Source organism: Sesamum indicum, linkage group LG11, assembly GCF_000512975.1.
Source record: "Sesamum indicum cultivar Zhongzhi No. 13 linkage group LG11, S_indicum_v1.0, whole genome shotgun sequence".
Taxonomy (NCBI): Eukaryota; Viridiplantae; Streptophyta; class Magnoliopsida; order Lamiales; family Pedaliaceae; genus Sesamum; species Sesamum indicum.
In genome coordinates this window covers 4,508,314-4,531,981 of record NC_026155.1, presented here as the reverse complement: position 1 = coordinate 4,531,981, position 23,668 = coordinate 4,508,314, and the positions used below count along the sequence as shown (strand labels likewise).

Here is a 23,668-nt window from a genome sequence, read left to right as displayed (position 1 = left end):
TTAATGATTTAATTGATGAAGATAACTTCCGTAATCCTCTTTATGTCAAGTTAAGAGGAATTACAAATGCTTGTATGCTATGCCATTGGAATGATAAGAGTAAAAAGGGAAAGAAAAATAAAACTTCAAGTAAAGCATAAAAAAAATTATTTCTTATGCTTAAAGTTCAAAGCAATACTACTCTTTTCTCTTATGTGTTTATACTTATATATAATTTTGTAGAAATAAAGGGGAAAAGGTATAGAAATGAAAAGGGAACAACTCACAAATGATTAGAGATGAATGCCCTTCCAAGAGATCATACATGTCCAAGAGGAGAGCGTCCTCACACCTCGTTTTCAAGATCCAATCCACGCACTCACCTCGAGATGCGACAAGGCTCGCGCCTGCGAACCCCTGGCGTGCTCGAGGGTGAGGAGTGGCTTGCGGCAATGCACCCAATGGTGAGCTTGAGGTTGCACACCCCATGGTGAGCAAGTGTACCCCATGGCAAGCTCGAGAACAAGGGAGGAGAACGCCCTGGCACCTAACGAACAGCTCGAGGCAACATGCCCCATGGTGAGCTTGAGGCTACGTGTCAAGCTCGAAGCGAGGGCAGGCTCGCAGTTGCACACTCCACGACAAACTCGAGGTTGCGCACCCTATAATGAGCTTAAGGCGTGGAAAGGGCGGTCGTGCACCTCATGGCGAGCTCAAGGCGATAAGGGGTGAGCGTCTATTCTAAAAAATTTATTGTAGGTTTATTAAAAAATTTCAAATAAATAATAATTCAAAAAATAATACAAAGAAGTTAAATTTTATATCAGATACAAATAATTATATATTTAATCCAATTATATAAAAATTTATTATAACAATTAATTTATTATTAAACTGTTAATTATATAAAATTTATTAACTCCAAAATAAACGAATAAAGAAAAAGCATGGTCATGCAATTGTTTAAAAAAATAATGCATAAAAGTTAAATAAATTTATAGTTAATTTCAAATATAAATAAAGATGAGAGAGATAAATTAAGGTGGATAAGTTAGTTGTTCCTCATTTTGTAATTTTTTAAAACTACCTTAAATATTTATGTTGATAATTGTACAACTTATATGGTTCAACAAATTGTTAAAGTCATTGATATTGAATTTATGGTACTATTTTATTTAGGGAAAATTGCATAAAAACCCTATGTGTTTTCAAAATTTAGCTAAAAACTCCCTGTGTTAAAAGAATAGGCAAAACCTCTCTGTGTTTTCTAAAATATTGCATACTCTTTGTGTTTTCCGTTAGATAAACCCGAACGGCATTAAATTTTTGCTAAATTTTATACCCTTCTTATAACAACCATTGATCTTTGAGTGTAGAAAATAAAGTCCAAATCTTAAGTAATTTAAATATATTTGTATTTATATATATTTATATATATACATTATATATACTACTTCTCCAAAATCTTCACTCTAAGATTTCGGTGTCATCTAAAAAAATTTCTGACCATGGATTATACCATTGGAATCCTCTCCTTAAGGCGAACATATCCATACTATCAATTTGAACTTTCATTGACCAGAGAGAGTGGGCTTCGAGCACGACCGTCAAAGCTTCTTGGCTTCGATTCGTCGCCGTCCGGATGAATTCCGGCCTGGGACTACCACCACTAGACTTGCCTTGATCTGAAGATTCGAAAGAGACTAACCATGCTCATTTTCATCAAATTTTTTTTTACTGAGATCCAAAAATTTTAAATTTATTTCTACTGTGAAATTTGTTGTTGTCGATTCTCCACCGTCTTGACGAGTCACGGCCTAAAACTACCACCGTTTGAATCCTTTCATCGAGACGATTCCAACAAGACCAAGCTTGCCCATTTTCATCACTCTCAACGACTCATCGACGACGGAGAAGACGAGCGGAGAAGAAGATAAACAAAAATTAATTAAAATTATTTAATTTAATAAAAATTAAAATATAATAAATATTAAATATTTAATTAAAATATAATATTTTATATAAGTTAAAAAAATTTATATAATTTTTAAGTATGTTTATATTATTTATCTAATTTTAGGTATTTTTATATTTATTTAGTATATTTTATAAATAAATATTAAAATATATTTAAAAATTAAATAGTAATTTAATTTAATTAATAGTATATAATATTTTAATTAATAATATATAACTTAAAATTTCTTATATAATTTTTAGGATTGTATATTGATAAGTATATTTTATAAATAAATATCAAAATATAGTTAAATTAAATAATAATTTAATTTACTTAATTATATATAAAATTATAAGTGATTTTTATTTACGTTCAAATAAAAGGGACAAATTGAACATTTACCCATTTAAAACTCTATTTTTGTGTAGTATGTTTGTGAGAGGATGTTAAGTTGTATATATAGTGGAAGAGAAAGATATTTTTTGCCATTGCACTATTGAAAAAGCTGAAATAGGAAAAAAAAAAAAAAAAAGCCCCCACTCTTATTTCCACCGCTTGTACAACACCTTCTGTCGTTTTTGCAGGGTTTCAAAATTCACAAGGTCTTTTATTGCCATTTATATAACACAGGTAAATTTGTGCAATTTTAGCATAACACAGAGGGTATTATGCAATTTTCCCTTTTATTTAAAATGGACCATGAGAAGTTCTCTATTTTATTTTATTTTATTAATATTTTTATCTATATATTTATAATTTACTCCTAGCAAATATTTTGTATATTCATACCATAATATATTTACAGAAAAATGCCTCTATCATAGAACATGAAATAATTAGAAAAACTCGAAAATATTACAGCAATATATTTTGCATGGCCCAACAATAATAATATTTAAATGGTGTTTATGTAGGTTAATATTATTATTTTAGATTTTAATTTTGAATTATATTTTATGTTATTTGTATTACTTCAAATTCAAATAATGATAATTTACAATTGATTTATTTTTTTGTATCAAGATATAATTTCTACATCTTTTTTTATTTTCAAACCAAATAATAAGTCAAATTTTAAAAAGTAATGTGAAGGGGTTAAATTTAGGGGTGGCAGATGAGTCGAGTTAGCTCACGAGCTTCGCGAGCTGGTTCGATGAGCTCGAGCTCAAGCCCAATTCTTTATGTTCATCAGCTCATGAGCTTTTTCTATTTTTTTAATTTTTTATATATATTTTTATTTTTAAATTTTTCTATATATTTAATTGTATATTTAATATTTGATCAATTTTATAATCAAAATTGACTATGTATTATAATTATTAATTAATATCATATATTTTATTTTGGATAATAATAAATTATGATACTTTTATTTATACATTTAATCTTTATACAAAAATAAATTTTAATCAACAACTTAGTAAATTATAATATTTTTTAATTAAAATTATTATTTAATATGACATATATAAACGTTATGTTATATTTTAATATATATTTGTATTACGTTATACTTTTTTTTAAATGACAAGTAATTCACTTATGATTTTTTATTATTTATAAATTTATGTCAAAATTTAGTAATTCCTATGAATTAATCTAAAAATTATAATAAAATAATAATAATAATAATAACAATAATAATAATAATAATGATGATGATGATGATGATGGTGATGGTGATGGTTGAATAATTCTAATTAATATTTTATTATATATATAATGAGATCAAAAAATTTAATCAATAATTACGATATCTTAAAATTCGAACACCCAATTCGTACGAAATTTAAATATATATAAGACGATAACCATTAGATCATATTAGATGGTATGATTTAAAATCACATGGCGTAATTTAACGATACACCGTCTTGAATGATTACTCTTATGTATCGAGTATGATATCTCGCCATACGTATATCCAAAAAGTCTAAAACTTTACCAAATGTATTTTTCTCTAAGTTTGATCATATCTAATGGTTTAATCTGAATTTTGATGGCCCTATTAACCTATGTTGTTCAACAATGTAAAATGATAGTTACATCAATGTTATACTAACATTTATAAATATATAAATTTTGCAGATTGTGAACATATATTAATTTCAACTATTATCTATGTAAAAATTTGATGATTCGATCCCATGATTTAAAATAATAATAATCATAATAGTAGTAGTAGTAATAATAATAATAATAATAATAATAATAATAATAATAATAATAATACAATAAAAAGTCAAAACCCATCTCTTTCTCTCTCTTTTTCTCGTTTCTACCTTTTTCTTTCTCGTTCTTTTTCTTTCTATCTCCATTCTCCTCTCTCATTTCTTCCCCAAACCCAACTCTTAAATCCCTAGCCCCAAATCCACGGCAACAAGGATGGCAACGAGGACGGCGACGAGTACTGCAACGAGTACGGCTTCCGGGTAATCTTTCTTTCTCTATTAACTAAGGTTTACGGCAACGAGTAAGGTTCACGGTTGTCTGCTGCCGTATGTTGATGTCTAAGTTGAGTTTTATTGGATTGTGGAAGACGAACAGAGTTGCATTTTACTTAGAGTTGGGGATTTTCTCAAGAATGTTAGTGGCTTTGAGCTATTTCATTCATTTGTTGCCAAGAGATTCTACTTAATGAGATTAAACTTTTAAGATTTTACTGGCAAATACTTACTTTGGCTGGGCAGAATGGAAATTGAGCATGGAAATGGTAACTTAATAACCCTCTATTTATATTTTAATTGATTGTAATACGTTGTTATTGTAATTCTCAAATGTTGTTATTTCCAAGAAAAACATTTAATTAACATACTAGATTATGAACCGTGTCCATTCTCCATGGGCATAAGAAATCCGTGGAAAATCTGGGCAGCTCGAGCTCGAAATTACAGTATCGAGCTCGCACTTGAGCCCAAACTGGTCGAGACAAAAATGGTCGAGCTCGACTTGTTGCCACCCTGTTGGAACTCAAGCTTCCACTTCCAGATCCTCTTCACTTGCCATGAGTTTCCAATACAACAGAGTTGAAGATCAAGCTGCTACAGATGCTGGTGTTCCTGTTGATCTCTTGGACAATGGATAGAAGAAACGTCGCATTTTGCATTAGTCATTCACGTTTTTCTTTTGTGTTTTAGCTTCATTGTACAGTCAGCGCTTACGTCCTTTATTCACTATACTATTGGTCCACATAAGCTGATTAGTTGGTTGCAGATTAGTTAGACGGTTTGGAGGTAATTCTGTTTATTTAAACAGAGTTTGTCTTCTTCATTTTGCTGTAATAGAACATTTGAACAAAAATGGAACTCAGGCCTTTGATTGGCGATTTCTCTGAACAAGATTGGAAATTTACTGCTTCTTCGAATTGTGATTTCTACATGGTATCAGAGCCTTCGTCTTGAAGGTCTCTTGATACGTCCGTTTTGTGATTTTATTTCTGTAAATTGCTGAGATTAGAAGCCAAGTTATGGCGGATTCGCAAACACTGGAAACCGATCACTATGAAAAGGATGTTTTATACCTTCATCCCTCAGATAATTCCAGCTTTGTGCTCGCCTCTTCACCTCTGAATGGCACCAACTATCTAACATGGAGTAGAGCGGTTTATGTTACTCTTAGCTGCTAGATGAAATTAGCCTTCATCGATGGAACGTTTCCTCAACCGCAATAGGCTCTGCTCTGTTTGAACAGTGGAGGAAAGCAGATCTCATGGTTACTTCATGGTTATGGAATTCGATTTCGAAGGAAATCGTAGAAGGTATTATGTATGTGAGCTCTTCTCGTGAGCTTTAGCTAGAGATAGAGGCAAGATATGGACGTAGCACTGGTCCAACAATATATCAGTTAGAGCGAGAGATCTCCTCGATCTCATAAGGAAACATGACACTAAACAGTTACTTGACGAAACTGAAAAAGTTGTGGAATGAACTTTTTTACTTATCACCACCACCTAAGTGTACTTGTGGAGGATGCTCTTGCGGGATAAACATAGCAATTGCAGAGATGAATACTGGCACACAACTTATGCAGTTTCTCATGGGGCTCCATGAGACTTTCGATAAAGAAAAAAGCCAATTACTCATGATCAATCCGTTGCCTGACTTGGAGAAGGCTTTCTCGACGATTTTTGCCGTGGAGCAGCAGCGTAGCGTGCATATGCATCTTGCCGACAACAATACAGCATACCAGGTGGCTTTAAGAGACAGTAGAGGATCACAAAGGCAAGTACAGAGGCACAGAACAATGTTCGAAAAGGATAAGCGAGGCTTGATTTGCTCTCATTGTCATAAACAGGGACATTTGAAGGAGACTTCTTTTCAAATACATGGTACACCTGAATCGTATAAAGCACTAAACGAGAGGAAGAAACAACCTGGTAGAACTTATAATTTTGCAGGGAACTTAGACACAAAAGAGATGGACAAAACAGATATGGTAACAACCAAAGCAGATGCACAAACGGATGTTGCCAATATGGTGGCAGAGTTGTTGAAACTTATGAAGAATAAATAGACGAGATCAGATCCTATTTTAATGTAGCACCCCCTTCGCTACAAGGGCTATATCTTCCCTAAACGTCATACTTATAGTAATCCCTGTGTTCATAAATATAAATTTGCACATAATCAATTAATCAATTTGCATACATAACCCCAACATGTCATAGCAAGTATTATCAACCTACAATATCATATATATATATACATATCAAACACCACAAGTAATCCGTACAATTATATTCTCTCTGTACAAACAAAATGTGAGTTGTACTCTAACTGACTAAGAGGAGAAAACTGCATACTGGCCCGACCTGCCTGAGTATAGCGCGTGGACCTATTCTTCAATAGTCAGACACCTCAAAGTCTATTTCTGAAAGAAAATGTCAGCAGGGGAATGAGCCTGTCACTCAGTAAGCAAATAACCAGTCCTATCTATATATGCATGTCAACCATAGCCCAAACAAGATAAATAAGCAACACGAATGCAATACAATCAATTTAATTCCAACATAATCAGTTTTATTACACCACATGACTATCTCATAATAAGACAACTAACCAAACTCCATTTTTCCTAGTTTGCTTACCAGAAGGTGATATTGTGTTTTTCCCACCAACTCAGTCTCACCGTTATATAAATTTAAGTGAATTTCCTTGACAGCCGGCTCATCAATCTCATTTCGCACATAGCATTTTCATTTCGCATCAAAGCTCTTTCATTGCGCACATAGCATTTTTCTTTCGCACATAGCACTTTCTTTTCGCACATAGCACTTTTTTTTCGCACATAGCATTTTTTTTTCGCACATAGCATTTTCAACACGTCAAGGGGTATTCACACCATAATTATATTCAATTTCCACCACTCCCTCATTTCCACATATCACCATTCTTGTAAGCAACTAGTAATGTAAAATCATATATCAATACATTCTCATTCTCAGACACTCACAACACATCAAACAACAAACATAATATGTTAACGTACTTTCTCATTCCACGTACACATTATCGTCAATCAAATTACATCATTCACCACTCATATATATTTTCAGATAAATCAAAGTCAGCATGAACCAAAAAAATCATATAACAGTAATACCACAAATAAAGAGGACATATATAGATAATACTAATTATTTACTTACCTCAACCTCACAACATTTTTTTCTACTCAATCGCTAATTGTCAGTCCTTTCACCTTACCCCCATATCCTATAATGAGTTATACCATACACAATTAATATATCGAAAATATCGTAATTTCTTTAAAATATAATATTGAATATCATTTGTACAATTTCTTATAATTCTTTAATATTCCATTTCTATCGAAATACAAATCTTCGTTTTTCCTCTTTATTAACATACCATTTATTAAATATAATTTTCAGAATATTTCTATGAATTTCCTATCAATTTCTCGCTATTATACAATACCGTACCTCTGTCTTCGACGATGCGTGTGTGCGTTGGTGTGTGTGTGAATTGTGTATTATGTGTATGTGTGTGTGAATTTGTATATTAAAATGAAATTGGGTGCAGAGGCCCCACCGCCTCCATTTCAACTCTCTCTCTCTTCACTTTATATATATATATTATATATATTATATATATAATATATTTTTTTTATTAAACTTTTCTCGAAATACCCATTACATCCTTTCTAATTTTTTTTAATTAATATAATTTGCTCTCAAATATTATAACAAACTCCAAATTAACCCGTTCAAGCTTTATTATATTCCAATTATAGAACATAATTTATTTACTAATTAACCAAGTTTCATAAAAATTTACCAATTAATCCCCCAATTATATATTATAATTTTTGGGCCGTTACAATTCTCCCCTCCTAATAAAAATTTTGTCCTCGAAATTTAACTAACTTACCGGCTCAGGGAGTAAATATGGGTATTTATCTCTCATGTTCTCCTCAACTTCCCAAGTGGCTTCTCTTGGAGAGTGATGACTCTATTTGGCCTTCACCATAGGTATTTCTTTATTTCTTAATTTTCATTCTCAACTCCTCTACCTCGACCCCCTCTACCTCGTCCTCTGCTCGTACCTGTTCGTTGTGAGTTTTCCCCCATATTGCTAAACTCTGAAATCTGAGGTCCTCTAGAATTATCCCTCCATGTAGGACAGTCCCTGACAATATGTCCCAGTTGACGGCAACTATAACATATAATTGTTCGGACTCCCCAACATTCACCAATGTGTCTCCTACCGCAATTAGCACAAGAAGGAATAGATCCTCCACTGAACGATCTGGCTGGACCTTGTCTCCCTCCAAATCCAACCGAAGTAGGGCCGCCTCTACTCGAAAACACTAAAGGAGACCTAATAGTCTGACCCACTCCTCGACCTCTAAACCAACCCATCTGTGAACCAGAACCCCTAAAGGAATCTGCACTACTTTCTCCTGGTGTAGGATTCAAGTTATCTGTCATTTTATTTCGTTTAGCTTCAGTAGAACTCCTTTCAATGGATGTCTCTTCTGCCCTCAATGCCGCTTCCAGCAGAGCACCATAACTCGGAGGTTTAATTGCTATTTTCTCCCGAATCTCGAGTCTTAATCCTCTTTCAAACCTATCTCTCTTCAATTCATCGGTACTCACCTCCTCTGGGCATATTTTGACAATCTCACAAATTGTAGTTCATATTCAGCAACAGATAACTCATTTTGCTTTAATTGCAGGAATTCAATTTTTTTACGATTTCTGTAGACTGGTGGAGTATATTTGTCAGCAAATTCTTTCAAAAAGTCATTCCATGTCAAAGTGGTTGGTCGGTTCCTGCTCCTTGGGACTGTTTCCCACCAATCTAAGGCATCTTTCTCCAGTAAGGACACTACATACCTCAACTTTTGCTCAGAAGTACACTCGATTCTGTTCAACACCCTTTCCGTGTTTCTAAGCCATTCCTCTGCTTCGGCAGGGTCAGTTGTACCGGCAAATACCTTCGCTCCCTGTCTCCTCACTATTTCATAATTTTTATCAATAACTGCATCATGTGGTTTGGGTTGTGGCGATGGAGCCATCTTCTGCATCATCTCCAGAAATTGTTGCATAAAAGGGTTCATTTCATTTCTATTGGGATTCTAACCCCTGATGTTCTGATCCCGAATCATGACCCTGCACAGACTCTATTGACTCAGTTGGGCCAGCAGCGTTTTCTCTTGACGCTTCCATCCTATATAAAATACACACTTGTGAGTAGATTCTTAACATATACACCATAAGTATAATATTACATTTCATCTACTATCCCAAGAAAATCTAATCCCTGCTCTGATACCATCTAATGTAGCACCCCCTTCGCTACAAGGGCTATATCTTCCCTAAACGTCATACTTATAGTAATCCCTGTGTTCGGCATCTTTCTCCAGTAAGGACACTACATACCTCAACTTTTGCTCAGAAGTACACTCGATTCTGTTCAACATCCTTTCCGTGTTTCTAAGCCATTCCTCTGCTTCGGCAGGGTCAGTTGTACCGGCAAATACCTTCGCTCCCTGTTTCCTCACTATTTCATAATTCTTGTCAATAACTGCATCTTGGGGTTGTGATTGTGGCGGTGGAGCCATCCTCTGCATCATTTCCATAAACTGTTGCATAAAAGGGTTTATTTTTTGTTGTAGGGCATTTCTATTTTGGGATTCTAACCCCTGATGTTCTGATCCCGAATCATGACCCTGCACAGACTCTATTGACTCAGTTGGGCCAGCAGCGTTTTCTCTTGACGCTTCCATCCTATATAAAATACACACTTGTGAGTAGATTCTTAACATATACACCATAAGTATAATATTACATTTCATCTACTATCCCAAGAAAATCTAATCCCTGCTCTGATACTCGCTACAAGGGGGATATCTTTCCCAAACGTCATACTTATAGTAATCCCTGTGTTCATAAATATAAATTTGCACATAATCAATTAATCAATTTGCATACGTAACCCCAACATGTCATAGCAAGTATTATCAACCTACAATATTATATATATATACATATCAAACACCACAAGTAATCCGTAAAATTATATTCTCTCTGTACAAACAAAATGTGAGTTGTACTCTAACTGACTAAGAAGAGAAAACTGCATACTGGCCCGACCTGCCTGAGTATAGCGCGTGGACCTATTCTTCAATAGTCAGACACCTCTGCCTGAGTATAGCGCGTGGACCTATTCTTCAATAGTCAGACACCTCAAAGTCTATTTCTGAAAGAAAATATCAGCAGGGGAATGAGCATGCCACTCAGTAAGCAAATAACCAGTCCTATCTATATATGCATGTCAACCATAGCCCAAACAAGATAAATAAGCAACACGAATGGAATACAATCAATTTAATTCCAACATAATCAGTTTTATCACACCACATGACTATCTCATAATAAGACAACTAACCAAACTCCATTTTTCCTAGTTTGCTTACCAGAAGGTGATATTGTGTTTTTCCCACCAACTCAGTCTCACCGTTATATAAATTTAAGTGAATTTCCTTGACAGCCGGCTCATCAATCTCATTTCGCACATAGCATTTTCATTTCGCATCAAAGCTCTTTCATTGCGCACATAGCATTTTCTTTTCGCACATAGCACTTTCTTTTCGCACATATCATTTTTTTTTCGCACATAGCATTTTTTTTTCGCACATAGCATTTTCAACACGTAAAGGGGTATTCACACCATAATTATATTCAATTTCCACCACTCCCTCATTTCCACATATCACCATTCTTGTAAGCAACTAGTAATGTAAAATCATATATCAATACATTCTCATTCTCAGACACTCACAACACATCAAACAACAAACATAATATGTTAACGTACTTTCTCATTCCACGTACACATTATCGTCAATCAAATTACATCATTCACCACTCATATATATTTTCAGATAAATCAAAGTCAGCATGAACCAAAAAAATCATATAACAGTAATACCACAAATAAAGAGGACATATATAGATAATACTAATTATTTACTTACCTCAACCTCACAACATTTTTTTCTACTCAATCGCTAATTGTCAGTCCTTTCACCTCACCCCCATATCCTATAATGAGTTATACCATACACAATTAATATATCGAGAATATCGTAATTTCTTTAAAATATAATATTGAATATCATTTGTACAATTTCTTATAATCCTTTAATATTCCATTTCTATCGAAATACAAATATTCGTTTTTCCTCTTTATTAACATACCATTTATTAAATATAATTTTCAGAATATTTCTATGAATTTCCTATCAATTTCTCGCTATTATACACTTTAATTGAACAATAATACATAGGATTACATATTTGGTTAATCATTCCGATGGAATTGTGTAAATTAGCTATAGCGATAATTAAATCTAACAAATCTAATATTTTAATTACCCAACTATATCATTTTTATAGCAATTGTGATATTTAATTTGACACTAATTTAAATAACCAAAATTATAAAATACTCCGATTAAATAGTTCACCGCTCAATATAAATTATATTTAATAAAAGAACTAATTAAATAATATAATTATATAAATTAATATAAATTAAAATAATAAAAACCGTACCTCTGTCTTCGACGATGTGTGTGTGCGTTAGTGTGTGTGAATTGTGTATTATGTGTATGTGTGTGTGAATTTGTATATTAAAATGAAATTGGGTGCAGAGGCCCCACCGCCTCCGTTTCAACTCTCTCTCTCTTCACTTTATATATATATATATTATATTATTATATATATAATATATTTTTTTTATTAAACTTTTCTCGAAATACCCATTACATCCTTTCTAATTTTTTTTAATTAATATAATTTGCTCTCAAATATTATAACAAACTCCAAATTAACCCGTTCAAGCTTTATTATATTCCAATTATAGAACATAATTATTTACTAATTAACCAAGTTTCATAAAAATTCACCAATTAATCCCCCAATTATATATTATAATTTTTGGGCCGTTACATTTAAGCTTCGTGAATTACATTCAATCTAATCAGGAATTTGCAGGTAACACCTTCATTTCTAACACACTTGGAATGGATGATTGGATAATTAATTCTAGCGCTACAGATCACATATGTGCGCATTTATCAAATTTTGAGTCTTATTTTGTTCCAATTCGAACACATTACATCCATCTTCCTGATGGATCAAAGAAAGCAGCTGCATATGTTGGTATAGTAAGATTGACAGATGACATTAGGCTTGAGTCAGTGCTTTACATCCCAAACTTCTCTGTCAACCTTCTTTCTGTGAGTCAACTTTGCAATGGAAGCAACTACAGTTGTACGTTCAATCAATTTGGGTGCGTGTTGCAGGACCAGGTGACTAAGAGGGTGCTGGTCAAGGGAATATTACACAAGAGATTATACACAGTGAAGGCCTCTATTTTTGAAAATTCGACTGCTTCTTGCAAGTTTTTTTCCTACTTCTTGTACTGCTTTTTCTGAATGTAATGACAATCTTTGACATGCTAGATTGGGGCATACCTCTATGGCAGCTACCAAGCATATTCAAGAATGTAAACTCTCAAGTGATTCATTGGAAACGAAGTGTGAAGTTTGTCCTAAAGTAAAACAGTCCAGAACTCCTTTTAAATGCAGTGACTCACATACTACTACACCTTTTGAGCTGGTTCATTTGGATGTTTGGGGTCCATACAAGACATCTACCTTGACAGGTTGCAATTATGTCTTGACAGTCTTGGATGATTATAGTAGATCATTGTGGACATATCTTCTCAAACAAAAGGATCAAGTGGTTTCTACTTTACACGCCTTTATTACTATGGTTGAAACACAGTTTGCAGCTAAAGTTAAGGTCATTCATTCGGATAATAGATCCTAGTTTTTGAATATACACTGTCAAAATATGTGCCAAAGGCTGGGAATTATGCATCAGACGTCGTGTGTCTACACTCCCCAACAAAACGGGAGAATTGAGAGAAAACACAGACAATTGCTCAACATCGCCAGAGCACTGATGTTTCAAGCTGCTCTTCCGCTTCGTTTTTGGGCCGAATCGATACTAACAGCCACCTATGTCATGAATAGAACTCCCACACACATTCTACATTGGCACACTCCTTTCGAATTGTTGTTTGGCACTGTGCCTACATATGGTCATCTTAAAGTTTTCGGGTGTCCATGTTTTGCAACGAACACCAACCCACACAAATCTAAGTTTCAAGAAAAGGCTCACAGATGTGCATTTCTTGGATATTCACTAACACAAAAGGGGTATAAAGTGTACGATCTAGAGGATCACACTTTCTTTGTTTCTAGAGACGTGGTTTTTCATGAATTGGTCTTCCCTTTTGCCCAAGAACAGGCTGCAGACTCCTTTGACTGTCCTCTTCCAACAATCACAGCTGGGGGTTAATTACAGGGATGCTCAGGTCACTGATTCAAGTCCATTTGCATCTGCAACACCATTTGATTCCACACTGTGTCTACTAGTGAAGTTCAGCAAGATAATAGTGCCTCATTTCAGCAAGATAACAGTGTTTCCAGCAGCCAAACTCCTCTTCGAAGGTCCACCGGAACTACTCGTAAACCACTTTGGTTTGATGATTTTGTGTGTCACCATAACTCTATTTCTCTGCTCCCAACTTCAGCAAGTTACTCATCCTTTGTACCATCATTGACAAGTTTGCAAGAACCTCATTCGTTTGCAGAAGTTGTGAAGCATCCTGAGTGGAGGGCAACAATGGATGCTGAATTGCACGCCTCGAAAGAAATCAGATGTGAAAGTTAACAACCTTACCTGCTGGAAAACGAGCTATAGGCTCGAAATGGGTGTACAAGATTAAACTACAGGCAGATGGCAGTGTTGAACGGTATAAAGCACGCCTCGTGGTGAAGGGATTCAATCAAGTGGAAAGGGTTGATTACACAGAGATTTTTTCGCTTGTGGCGAAGGCAGTTACCGTACGACTTTTCTTCGCTTTGGCTGCAGCTCATGGTTGGGTGTTGGAACAATTTGACGTGAATAACGCTTTTCTTCACGGGTACCTAGAGGAGGACATTTACATGACGCCTCCTGCTGGATGTAAAGTGGATTCTGGTCTCGTTTGCAAGTTGGAACGATCGTTGTATGGCTTGAAACAAGCCTCACGTCAATGGAATGTCGAATTTACATTAAAGCTGTAGCAATTTGGATTCACTCAAAGTGCACATGATCATTGCCTATTCTTATTGCACACTGCTAATGGCTCGGTTTCACTCCTTGTATATGTCGATGACATACTCTTTGCAGGTGCAGACATTGATGATGTTAAGAAGGTTAAAGTGTACCTGCATCAACTCTTCACAATTAAGAATATTGGCCAAGCTCGTTATTTCCTGGGCTTGGAGATTGCTCGCAATTATCAAGGGATTTATCTGGCTCAAACAAAATACGTCATGGATATTCTTGCCGACACAGGATTAACTGATGCTAAAGCTGCTACTACGCCTCTGCCACCAGGACTCAAGTTGAGTTCTAACATTGGTCCCCTATTCCCGGCCTCTGATTCATATAGACGTTTGGTCGGTTGACTACTTTATCTCAACTTCACAAGGCCTGACATTTCTTACTCCGTGCAGCAGTTAAGTCAATATGTCAATCGGCCTTGTGAAGCTCATTGGAGTGCTACACTTCATGTAGTCCGTTACTTAAAAGGTTCGCTTTCCCTTGGACTTTTCTTTCCCGCTGCTAACTCTCTTGAACTTCAGGCTTTCTGTGATGCGGACTGAGCATCATGTCCTGACTCCAGACGCTCTTTGACTGGTTTTTGCGTATTCCTTGGGCCGACTCTTATTTCTTGGAAGACCAAGAAGTAGTCGACTGTGTCTCGTTCGACCGCCGAAGCTAAGTATCAGAGTTTAGCAGCCACGGTATGTGAGTTGCATTGGTTGTCGTATTTGCTTACTGACTTTGGGATTTTAGTCAATTTGCCAATTTCACTCTCATGCGACGATAGAGCTGCAGTCCATATTCTTGCAAACCCAGTTTTCCACGAGCAGACGAAACACATCGAAATTGATTGTCACGTTGTTCGTGATGCGTATAAGGATGGATTTATCACCCCTGTCTTAGTTCGGAGTCTTACTCAAATTGTCGATTTATTCACAAAATCTGTTTCGCTCAAGCTTTTCAGTTCGTTCGTCTCCAAGTTGGGCCTCGTGTGCTTTTGTCCTCGATCCCACTTGTGGGGGGCTGTTGGAACTCAAGCTTCCACTTCCAGATCCTCTTCACTTGCCATGAGTTTCCAATGCAACAGAGTTGAAGATCATGCTGCTACAGATGCTGGTGTTGCTGTTGATCTCTTGGACAATCGATAGAAGAAAAGTCGCATTTTCCATTAGTCATTCACGTTTTTCTTTTGTGTTTTAGCTTCACTGTACAGTCAGAGCTTAGATCATTTATTCACTATGCTATTGGTCCACATAAGCTGATTAGTTGGTTGCAGATTAGTTAGACGGTTTGGAGGTAATTCTGTTTATTTAAATAGAGTTTGTCTTCTTCATTTTGCTGTAACAGAACACTTGAACAGAAATGGAACTCAGGCCTTTCATTGGCGATTTCTCTGAACAAGATTGGAAATTTACTACTTCTTCGAATTGTGATTTCTACACACCCCTAGTTAAATTTGTCTCAACTACAAGTAATTATAATTATAATTTGAAATTAATTTATTATTTATATAAAATACGCTTCTCTAAATTTAGTTTTAAAAATTCAATGTTATTTATTATAATTTGTGATAAATATTTATTTAAATGTTTCAAACTTTTGAAAAGTAATAGAAAGAAGTTAAAAGTTTCCCTCAAATACAAGTAATTGTAATTTTTAGAATAATTTATTATTTATATAAGAATAAAAGTTTCCTAGATTTGAATTTTTAAAAAATAAATTTTATTTTTTATAATTTATGGTCGAAATTTTATTAAAATATTTTACTAAACAAAAATAAACTCCAAATTCAAAAGTAATAAGAACAGGTTAAGTTTACATCACAGAACAAAATTATATTTATAATTTCTTAAAAAAAATAAGTTAAAAATGGCACAAAGAATAGTTTGGTATTTTTCTCCAAAATTGGTTTTTTCATGTGACCATAGTCTCTATTGGGCACTATAACACTATTTGCCACCCATGTAAGTACTGTCATTAATTTTTTGACGATATGACCATTATTGTCTTATTTTTTTTATTTTCTAATAGGATTATCGATCTTAATTTTGAAAATGTGGGACCAAAAATGTCCTAAACCTTATTTATTACGACAAAAATAACATTTTGTCGAGATGAATGAACTTGTTATGGTTTCTGTATGGTTGCAGGGAGTACGAATTCGAGCAGCGAGCAATTTGGGGACCTAAACATGTGACGGGCTATTGGTGAATGATAAGGTGGCATTATAGTGGTCGGGGCTTGGTTGGGAAGACGGGGAACAATGTGCCGAGTTGACGAAGATGATAGAGATTTTTCTCCTTTTATTTCTTTTTCCTTCTTTTCATTATTGGTTTTTTCCTTTTAACTATTGAAATTTGCCTATATATTTGTAACATTTAAATAGAATAAGCCTTATTTTATTACTTTCTATAAAACAATTATAATTCCGACAAAATTAATGATTGTTGGGAATACAAATTAATGTCATAACCTACACATGCACAATATTTAAAAAGATGTTATCAAACAATAGTTACAAGTATTAAAAAATAACCAATTACCTCTTACTGGCATTTAAGTTATAGAAAATAGAGTTATTCAAGTTGAGGGTATTATAGGAAGTTTAGACCAAATTTTTTTATGACATCTGCAGATTCCATTAAGTTGCCAATTTGTAAGGTGGTTATATTTGTAATGGAAGTTTATGTGATTTCCGTATTAAGAGGGGAGAGTTTGTATATTTCCATGCAGTAGGAGAGGTCAGTGTAATTAACTCTAACATTAATTAGTGCCAAAAATAATTACTAAAGAAAAATCACGAAGAAACGAATTCCGCAATTATATATCAATCCACAATACCATATTTCCAAAATCATTGCTTATTTTCCTAGGGCCCTCCTTACCCAAGTTAGAGTACATCATTCAATAATTTTGTCAGCCATTAACACTCACTCAGTATCATATATATACAGCACAGGATACCGATCAAATGTGATATCCCCATACCACCTAGGTGTGTAGCAATATGAACACACGATATCACAACAGTACGGCATCCCCACACAATTCCAGTATGTAGCAATCATTACACCCCAGTATGTTACGCTCAATACAAAAATAAAATAATCGTAGTAAATAGTCATTTACCATGGCTATGTAATAATTGTTGTCCATGGTATCCGCGAGGGTAGCTAAAACATTTGTCATGGCTAAAAGTTATGACAAATATTTTTACCATGGCTCCTATTCATGACAAATAACTTTTTCTTGGTGGAAAATATATGTTTTTGCATTGATTTTGTTTAACCGTGGTCAATAAAAATTATTTATTATGTTTTTTAGTCCATAGCTATTAAAATTGTAGTCAATAGTCATTTTTTTTCTAGTGGCACTATAGTACCTAGCTTTATATTCATTTTCTTTTCATATTACACAAAATACAACTAATATGATATCAAATCATCAATCACATCATCATTATAAACACTTGAATATGACCCCAATCAAGTAAGTCATCTTGTCATAATAATTTACCATCACCACAGCAACAACCTCATTATTAAGCTCCAATCGGCAATCAAATATAAGTATTTTACAATCATTCACCACATTTATTACACCTATAAACACAAAGGATACACATAACGATAATTTCATAAAACAACAATATAATCTAAATAAGCAACTAACAATTACCGTTTAAGTTTACAGACAAACAGATATATCCATACAGACAAGAAGTGTGTATATATATCTTAACTACATATACTTACATCTATCACACAATGATTAAGTTAGTACAACGAGGTGTTCAATCACGTACGTACATTATCCTTGTGTCCAATAATAAATTATAATATATAACCAATATATGAGAATGTCGTAAATTCTGAACAATATATTAAATAGTATTTCGTACATTTTCACTCTTTTAATATTTCATTTATATCAAAGTTCAAGTCTCCGTCACATTTTCTTCTAAATAATTATTATATGCAATCTTTTCAACAATAAATAATAGCAATTCCCCCTTGTAAAAAGAAATTATTAGAAGGTATGTTATGGATGAATAGACGTTGTACTTGGTACAATCGAGAAGCAAAAAATAATTATATTAAACTTACAACAACTATATATAAATCTCTTTTACAGTTGATTTTAGTTTTTTACTCTTTCTATCTATTAACAATGAAATAGCGTATCCCTTCCCCACCCTATTCTCATCCCATGTCAATTCAAATTTAATATGCTGAAAACCTTGAAAAATGTGTAAAAGCTACCCAGAAACCACCACTATACAAACCCATTTTTAAAGAAAAGAAAGAAAAAGAAAGGGCACACAACTATGTATAAGCATTATCCATAAAAATGTTTAAATGGTTCATATAAGGACAATTATGATTTTGGTCCCTATAGTAACCACTTATTCAGTTTTGGTTGTTAAATTTTGGGGGTTGACAATATTAATTCTCAAATTGACACTTTTTCAACAGTTCCCGTTAAATTTGACATTAGAATTGATGGACAAAAGTCATTTGATGTGTATGTGGGCAAAAATTATAGGGAAAAATAGGAAGAATTATGATTTTGGCCCCTAAACTTAACAACTTATTCAGTTTTGGTCCTCAAACTATTGAATCGACAATATTAGCTCTCAATCTAACCATTTTTCAAAAACTTGTGCTTCATTCTCTCACTTTTTCCAACTCCCTTTCTTTCCCAAAGGAACCCTAGCTCGATTTTCATTCGGTTTTCTGAAATTCATTGATAAGTTTATGTTATTCACTAAATTAAACCAATTCTCCTCATTTTTCTTCAAAATTCATTTGAATTTTTTGAGCTTTCGGGCCCTCCCTCAAACCCTAATCATGATTCAAACAAGTATGAATTTTTCTACCCAAATTTCGAGAAGTTCATGATGTTAAAAATGAAAGCTTAAATCCACAACTGCAGAAAAATGGAGAGTGGGCTTCTGAGTAGTTTTGATAATGAGAAATTTTTCCCCCCCCAATTATCTCTCAAGTAAACTTTGAAAGCTGAACAAAAATGGTGGAAACTGATTTTTTTAACCAATTTCATGAAGCATCCAAGCTCCAAGGTGGGAAAAAAGAAGTTTTTCCCTCCAATGCTCCTCCGTCAATTCTAACGAAAAATCTAACGCTAGGGGACCAAAATTATCAAAAAAAATTGCAAGTTTGAGGATTAATATTGTCAAGCTCAAGAATTTGGGGACCGAAATTGAATAAGTGGTTAAGTATAGGAATCAAAATCATAATTCTCCCAGTTCTTCATACATATTGTAATCTTCATAATTCTCCCGGTCCATCATACATATTGTAATCTTATTAATATATCTACTAATGAGATTGTAATAGTCATTATATGTATATATTGATTAGTTAAATTAATAATCTATTAATAGAGATAAAAATTAAGTATAAATTTAACACTTATTAAAATTTAAGACAATCATAACTGATCAAATTACACTTATTACTGTTCTTTGTATTTCTTTTGTTTTGCAATATTTATGTAGTTATCATAAATTAATTTATCCAGGTTCCTTTGTACTTCAAATAGATTAGTTTTTTTAGAAGCAAAGTAACTAACTAATAATTATTAAGTTGAAGTCCTTATAAAAAGATATTAAATTCTACAAATATATTACCAATTAAAAAAATAGTGTTTCATTTAATAATCAAAGTATATTAATTACCACTGATGCATGTCATAACTTCTACATTGTTAAAGTTGTAACATACTCAAATCTTAATATATAATTATCAATTATTAGCACAATGGTTAAGTGGTGTGACGGTGTATATCCATTTAGTGTCTAAATAGAAATTTTTTATTTGACACGATAAATTCTTGAAGGTAAGTGAAATTTTGAACAATAGAAATTATGGGGTTAAAAAGGGTAAATAGTAAAAATAAGGGAGAGTAAGTCAAGCCTTAAGATTATATATACATATATACATAATATATATATATACACACTACACAACAAAAGAGATCACCGCTATCAATATGATATTATAATATGTAATCCTCATACATAAAGATATACATCGCTTGCATACATATATATATACATAGACACTTATAAAAAAAGAAAAAGAGAGGAGTGAGGCAGTGGAGAGGCGTATAAAAACACCCAGTTGTCTCTATTCTTCCTTTAGAAAAAAGAACACTCTATCTTGTTTAGTTATTGTCTGAATTTCGTAGAAAAATAAGATATAAGATGGTTATAAAGAAAGCAAACTGATTAAGTTGGAAGAAAAGCAGTAGAAAACAATTTGTTCGATCAACCTCTATAAATCGCGATTATCTTGAGATATACAGGTTCAAATTTAGTGATTCTTGATTCTATGAAAATCTTAGGATGTCTACTAAAACCTTGTAGTTTTTCATCCGAAGCTGATTCCACCGTTTTAGTGGGTAAATGTAAGAAAACATTCTGTTGCTTCGTTTCTATAGGAAATCAGATAAAATGTTTTACAATCTTGTAACTTGAGTTATAGTGGTTTAATTGACATGAATTTTCCTTAAATTGGAACTAGAAATATAGAAGATTATATTATGAAAATATGGTGAATCTTGGAAGAGTATATGATTTTTGAGAGAATTTTAAAATAGTAGATTTGAATCTGTTGTAGTTTAAACTAGTTTGTAAACAACTAATTATATATAAATCCAATTGGTATGGTTATTATTGTAAATGAAACTAGAGACAGATACAAATATGTTATGTATTAATGACACTTTTATCAATTGTGTTTTTATTTGAGAAAATTTATAAGTTGGAACAAAGATTCTGTGAAGGAAAAATTAAGTGGATGTAAAGAGATATTTTAGTAAAATTTGCTCCTATGATTTAAAATACAAATCATGCACCATTCGAAGGTTGATGATGTCTAGTTTATTGTACTTCAGTTTGGAAAGTTAGTGATTATAATTAAAACTATGATTTAATTAGGGAGTAACTATGAAGATTACATATTCAGGGGTGGTAAGGGTAATTTTTAAAAATATAAGTACTGATTTTAATATATCAAGATATATATTTATGTAAATATCATCGAATCTACTTTACATAGAAGAAATGGAATAAAGATCTTAATTCTATAGAGAGAGATATTTAAGAATTAGTGAGAAGTGTACGAATTTGATATAGTGCTTTATGAAGAAACTACAAAATTATCGATCACTGGTTATACATTTTATAGTTCATTATAGGATAAGAGAACAACATTCAACACCCAAGACATCATTTTACTACTTAAACAGTTCGGGAAAGTGAGGTAAGTACAGTTAATTGAATGAATATATATGTATCTACTTGTTTATCTGTGAACTTGATCACAAATTATCATGTACTTAACTGGATATATGGTTGACTCATGAAATAGTTGTTATATGTTTTGTCTATGATTGTGTGATACATATGGTGAATAAAGTTGAATTGTGGAGACAATCGAAACATGCTTCTAATTGATTGATTTCGTTGTCAATAAAAATAAATGTTGGAGTTGTAAATGATTGTGACACGTTGCTATTTGATGATTGACTGGAGTTAAATTATGAAGTTGTTAATGTACACATGGTACATTGAGATGAGTGTCGAATCGAGTTGAATTATAGAGTTGATGTGATTGATGAAGAACTGTGTGCTCATGATGATGAGATATGTGATTATGATGATATAAATGTGATATGAGAAAGATGAATATACAGCTAGCTACTATGGCGCGAAGGGTACCGAGATATCTTGGGCAGCGGGGATATCCTGTGCTAACGACTACACATTGGGGTGGTGTAGAGGTACCAAGTTCGGTGTGATGTTCTATGCTGGGATTGTTACACACTTGGCCAATATGGACATATCACATATGATAGGTATCAGGTGCCGGCAGTAACATGATATTAATTGAGAGGATTAGAGTCGGTAGAACCATTGAATATAATCCAGTCAGGCTATGCACGGCCCAAAGTAAATAATTAATAATTAATAGAATTAAACTTCAATGATGTATAAATCATGTTGTGGATGGTGTTTGAATCTGATATTGGTTTCGCTTGATTATTCGCATTATTACTTCGTGATTCATGAAATGGTGTGATAAGCATCAATTGATTGGTATTATTCAAATTACAACTTTGTGATTATAAAAAAGAACACTGATTGATTGTGGTCATTGAATGAAATTGAATTTATGTTATAGATGCCTATATGTGTATATATAGGCTAATTAGCTAATACTTACTGAGTTGGCATCTCATCAATTTGCCATGTAGTTTTTTCAGGAGATAGAAAGCAGTGACTCATCTAATTAGATAGTAAGTCAGTTGCCAGCTTTATAGGTAGGTTTATGGAGACAAGAATATTAAGCTGCGACAGAATTGGTATCTTATATTTTATAATAGCTAGAAACTCTAATTGAGGTGTTTGTAAAATGTTGACTTTATATCTTATCGAGATAAATATGAGTTTGTTAAGGTAACTAAATGTGATTACGGAGGGGGTGTCATAGGTGGTATCAGAGCAGGTCTACATTTATAAGTTTATAGGTTAATTTTAAGATGTGTCTAACAATTAAATTGTTTAATGTAGGATGGCTTCCCATGATGCACATGCTGACTCAGTAGCTAGTAGAGAAGAGTTGTTAGAGTCAATAGAGGGTCCCATCTGCACCCCGCAAACATGGGTGGAGGTGGAATAGGTGTAGAGGATGTTGGTGTTGATGTTCTAATTACTTTGGGTGGTGCTGCGACTGCAAGATCACCACCAGATTATGCACAAATTCTACAAATTGCTTTTCAGGCTCAAGCACAAGTTTTAGCATAAACACATGCACCCGTTCCAACTGCAGCACAAGTAGTCCGTACAATTGACTGCAACTATGAGAGAATTAGGAAAATAGGAGCTACTGAGTGTGAAGGTACTTTAGACAAAGAGGTTGCTGAAAGATGGTGGGAAAAGACTGAGGATGTAATAAATCTGAATAGTTGTACTTTAGAAAACCGACTTAAGTATGTCGTTTCCATTCACT

General features: G+C 33.4%; 1 protein-coding gene across 1 annotated transcript; it reads right to left on the bottom strand.

The window, feature by feature from the left end:
- Positions 8,448-9,481, bottom strand: LOC105173350. Its single transcript, XM_011095056.1, has 2 exons — positions 9,157-9,481; positions 8,448-9,064 (listed from the first exon to the last, which is right to left on the bottom strand). Exons 1-2 carry the CDS (start codon positions 9,479-9,481, stop codon positions 8,448-8,450), a joined length of 942 nt encoding a protein of 313 aa, XP_011093358.1.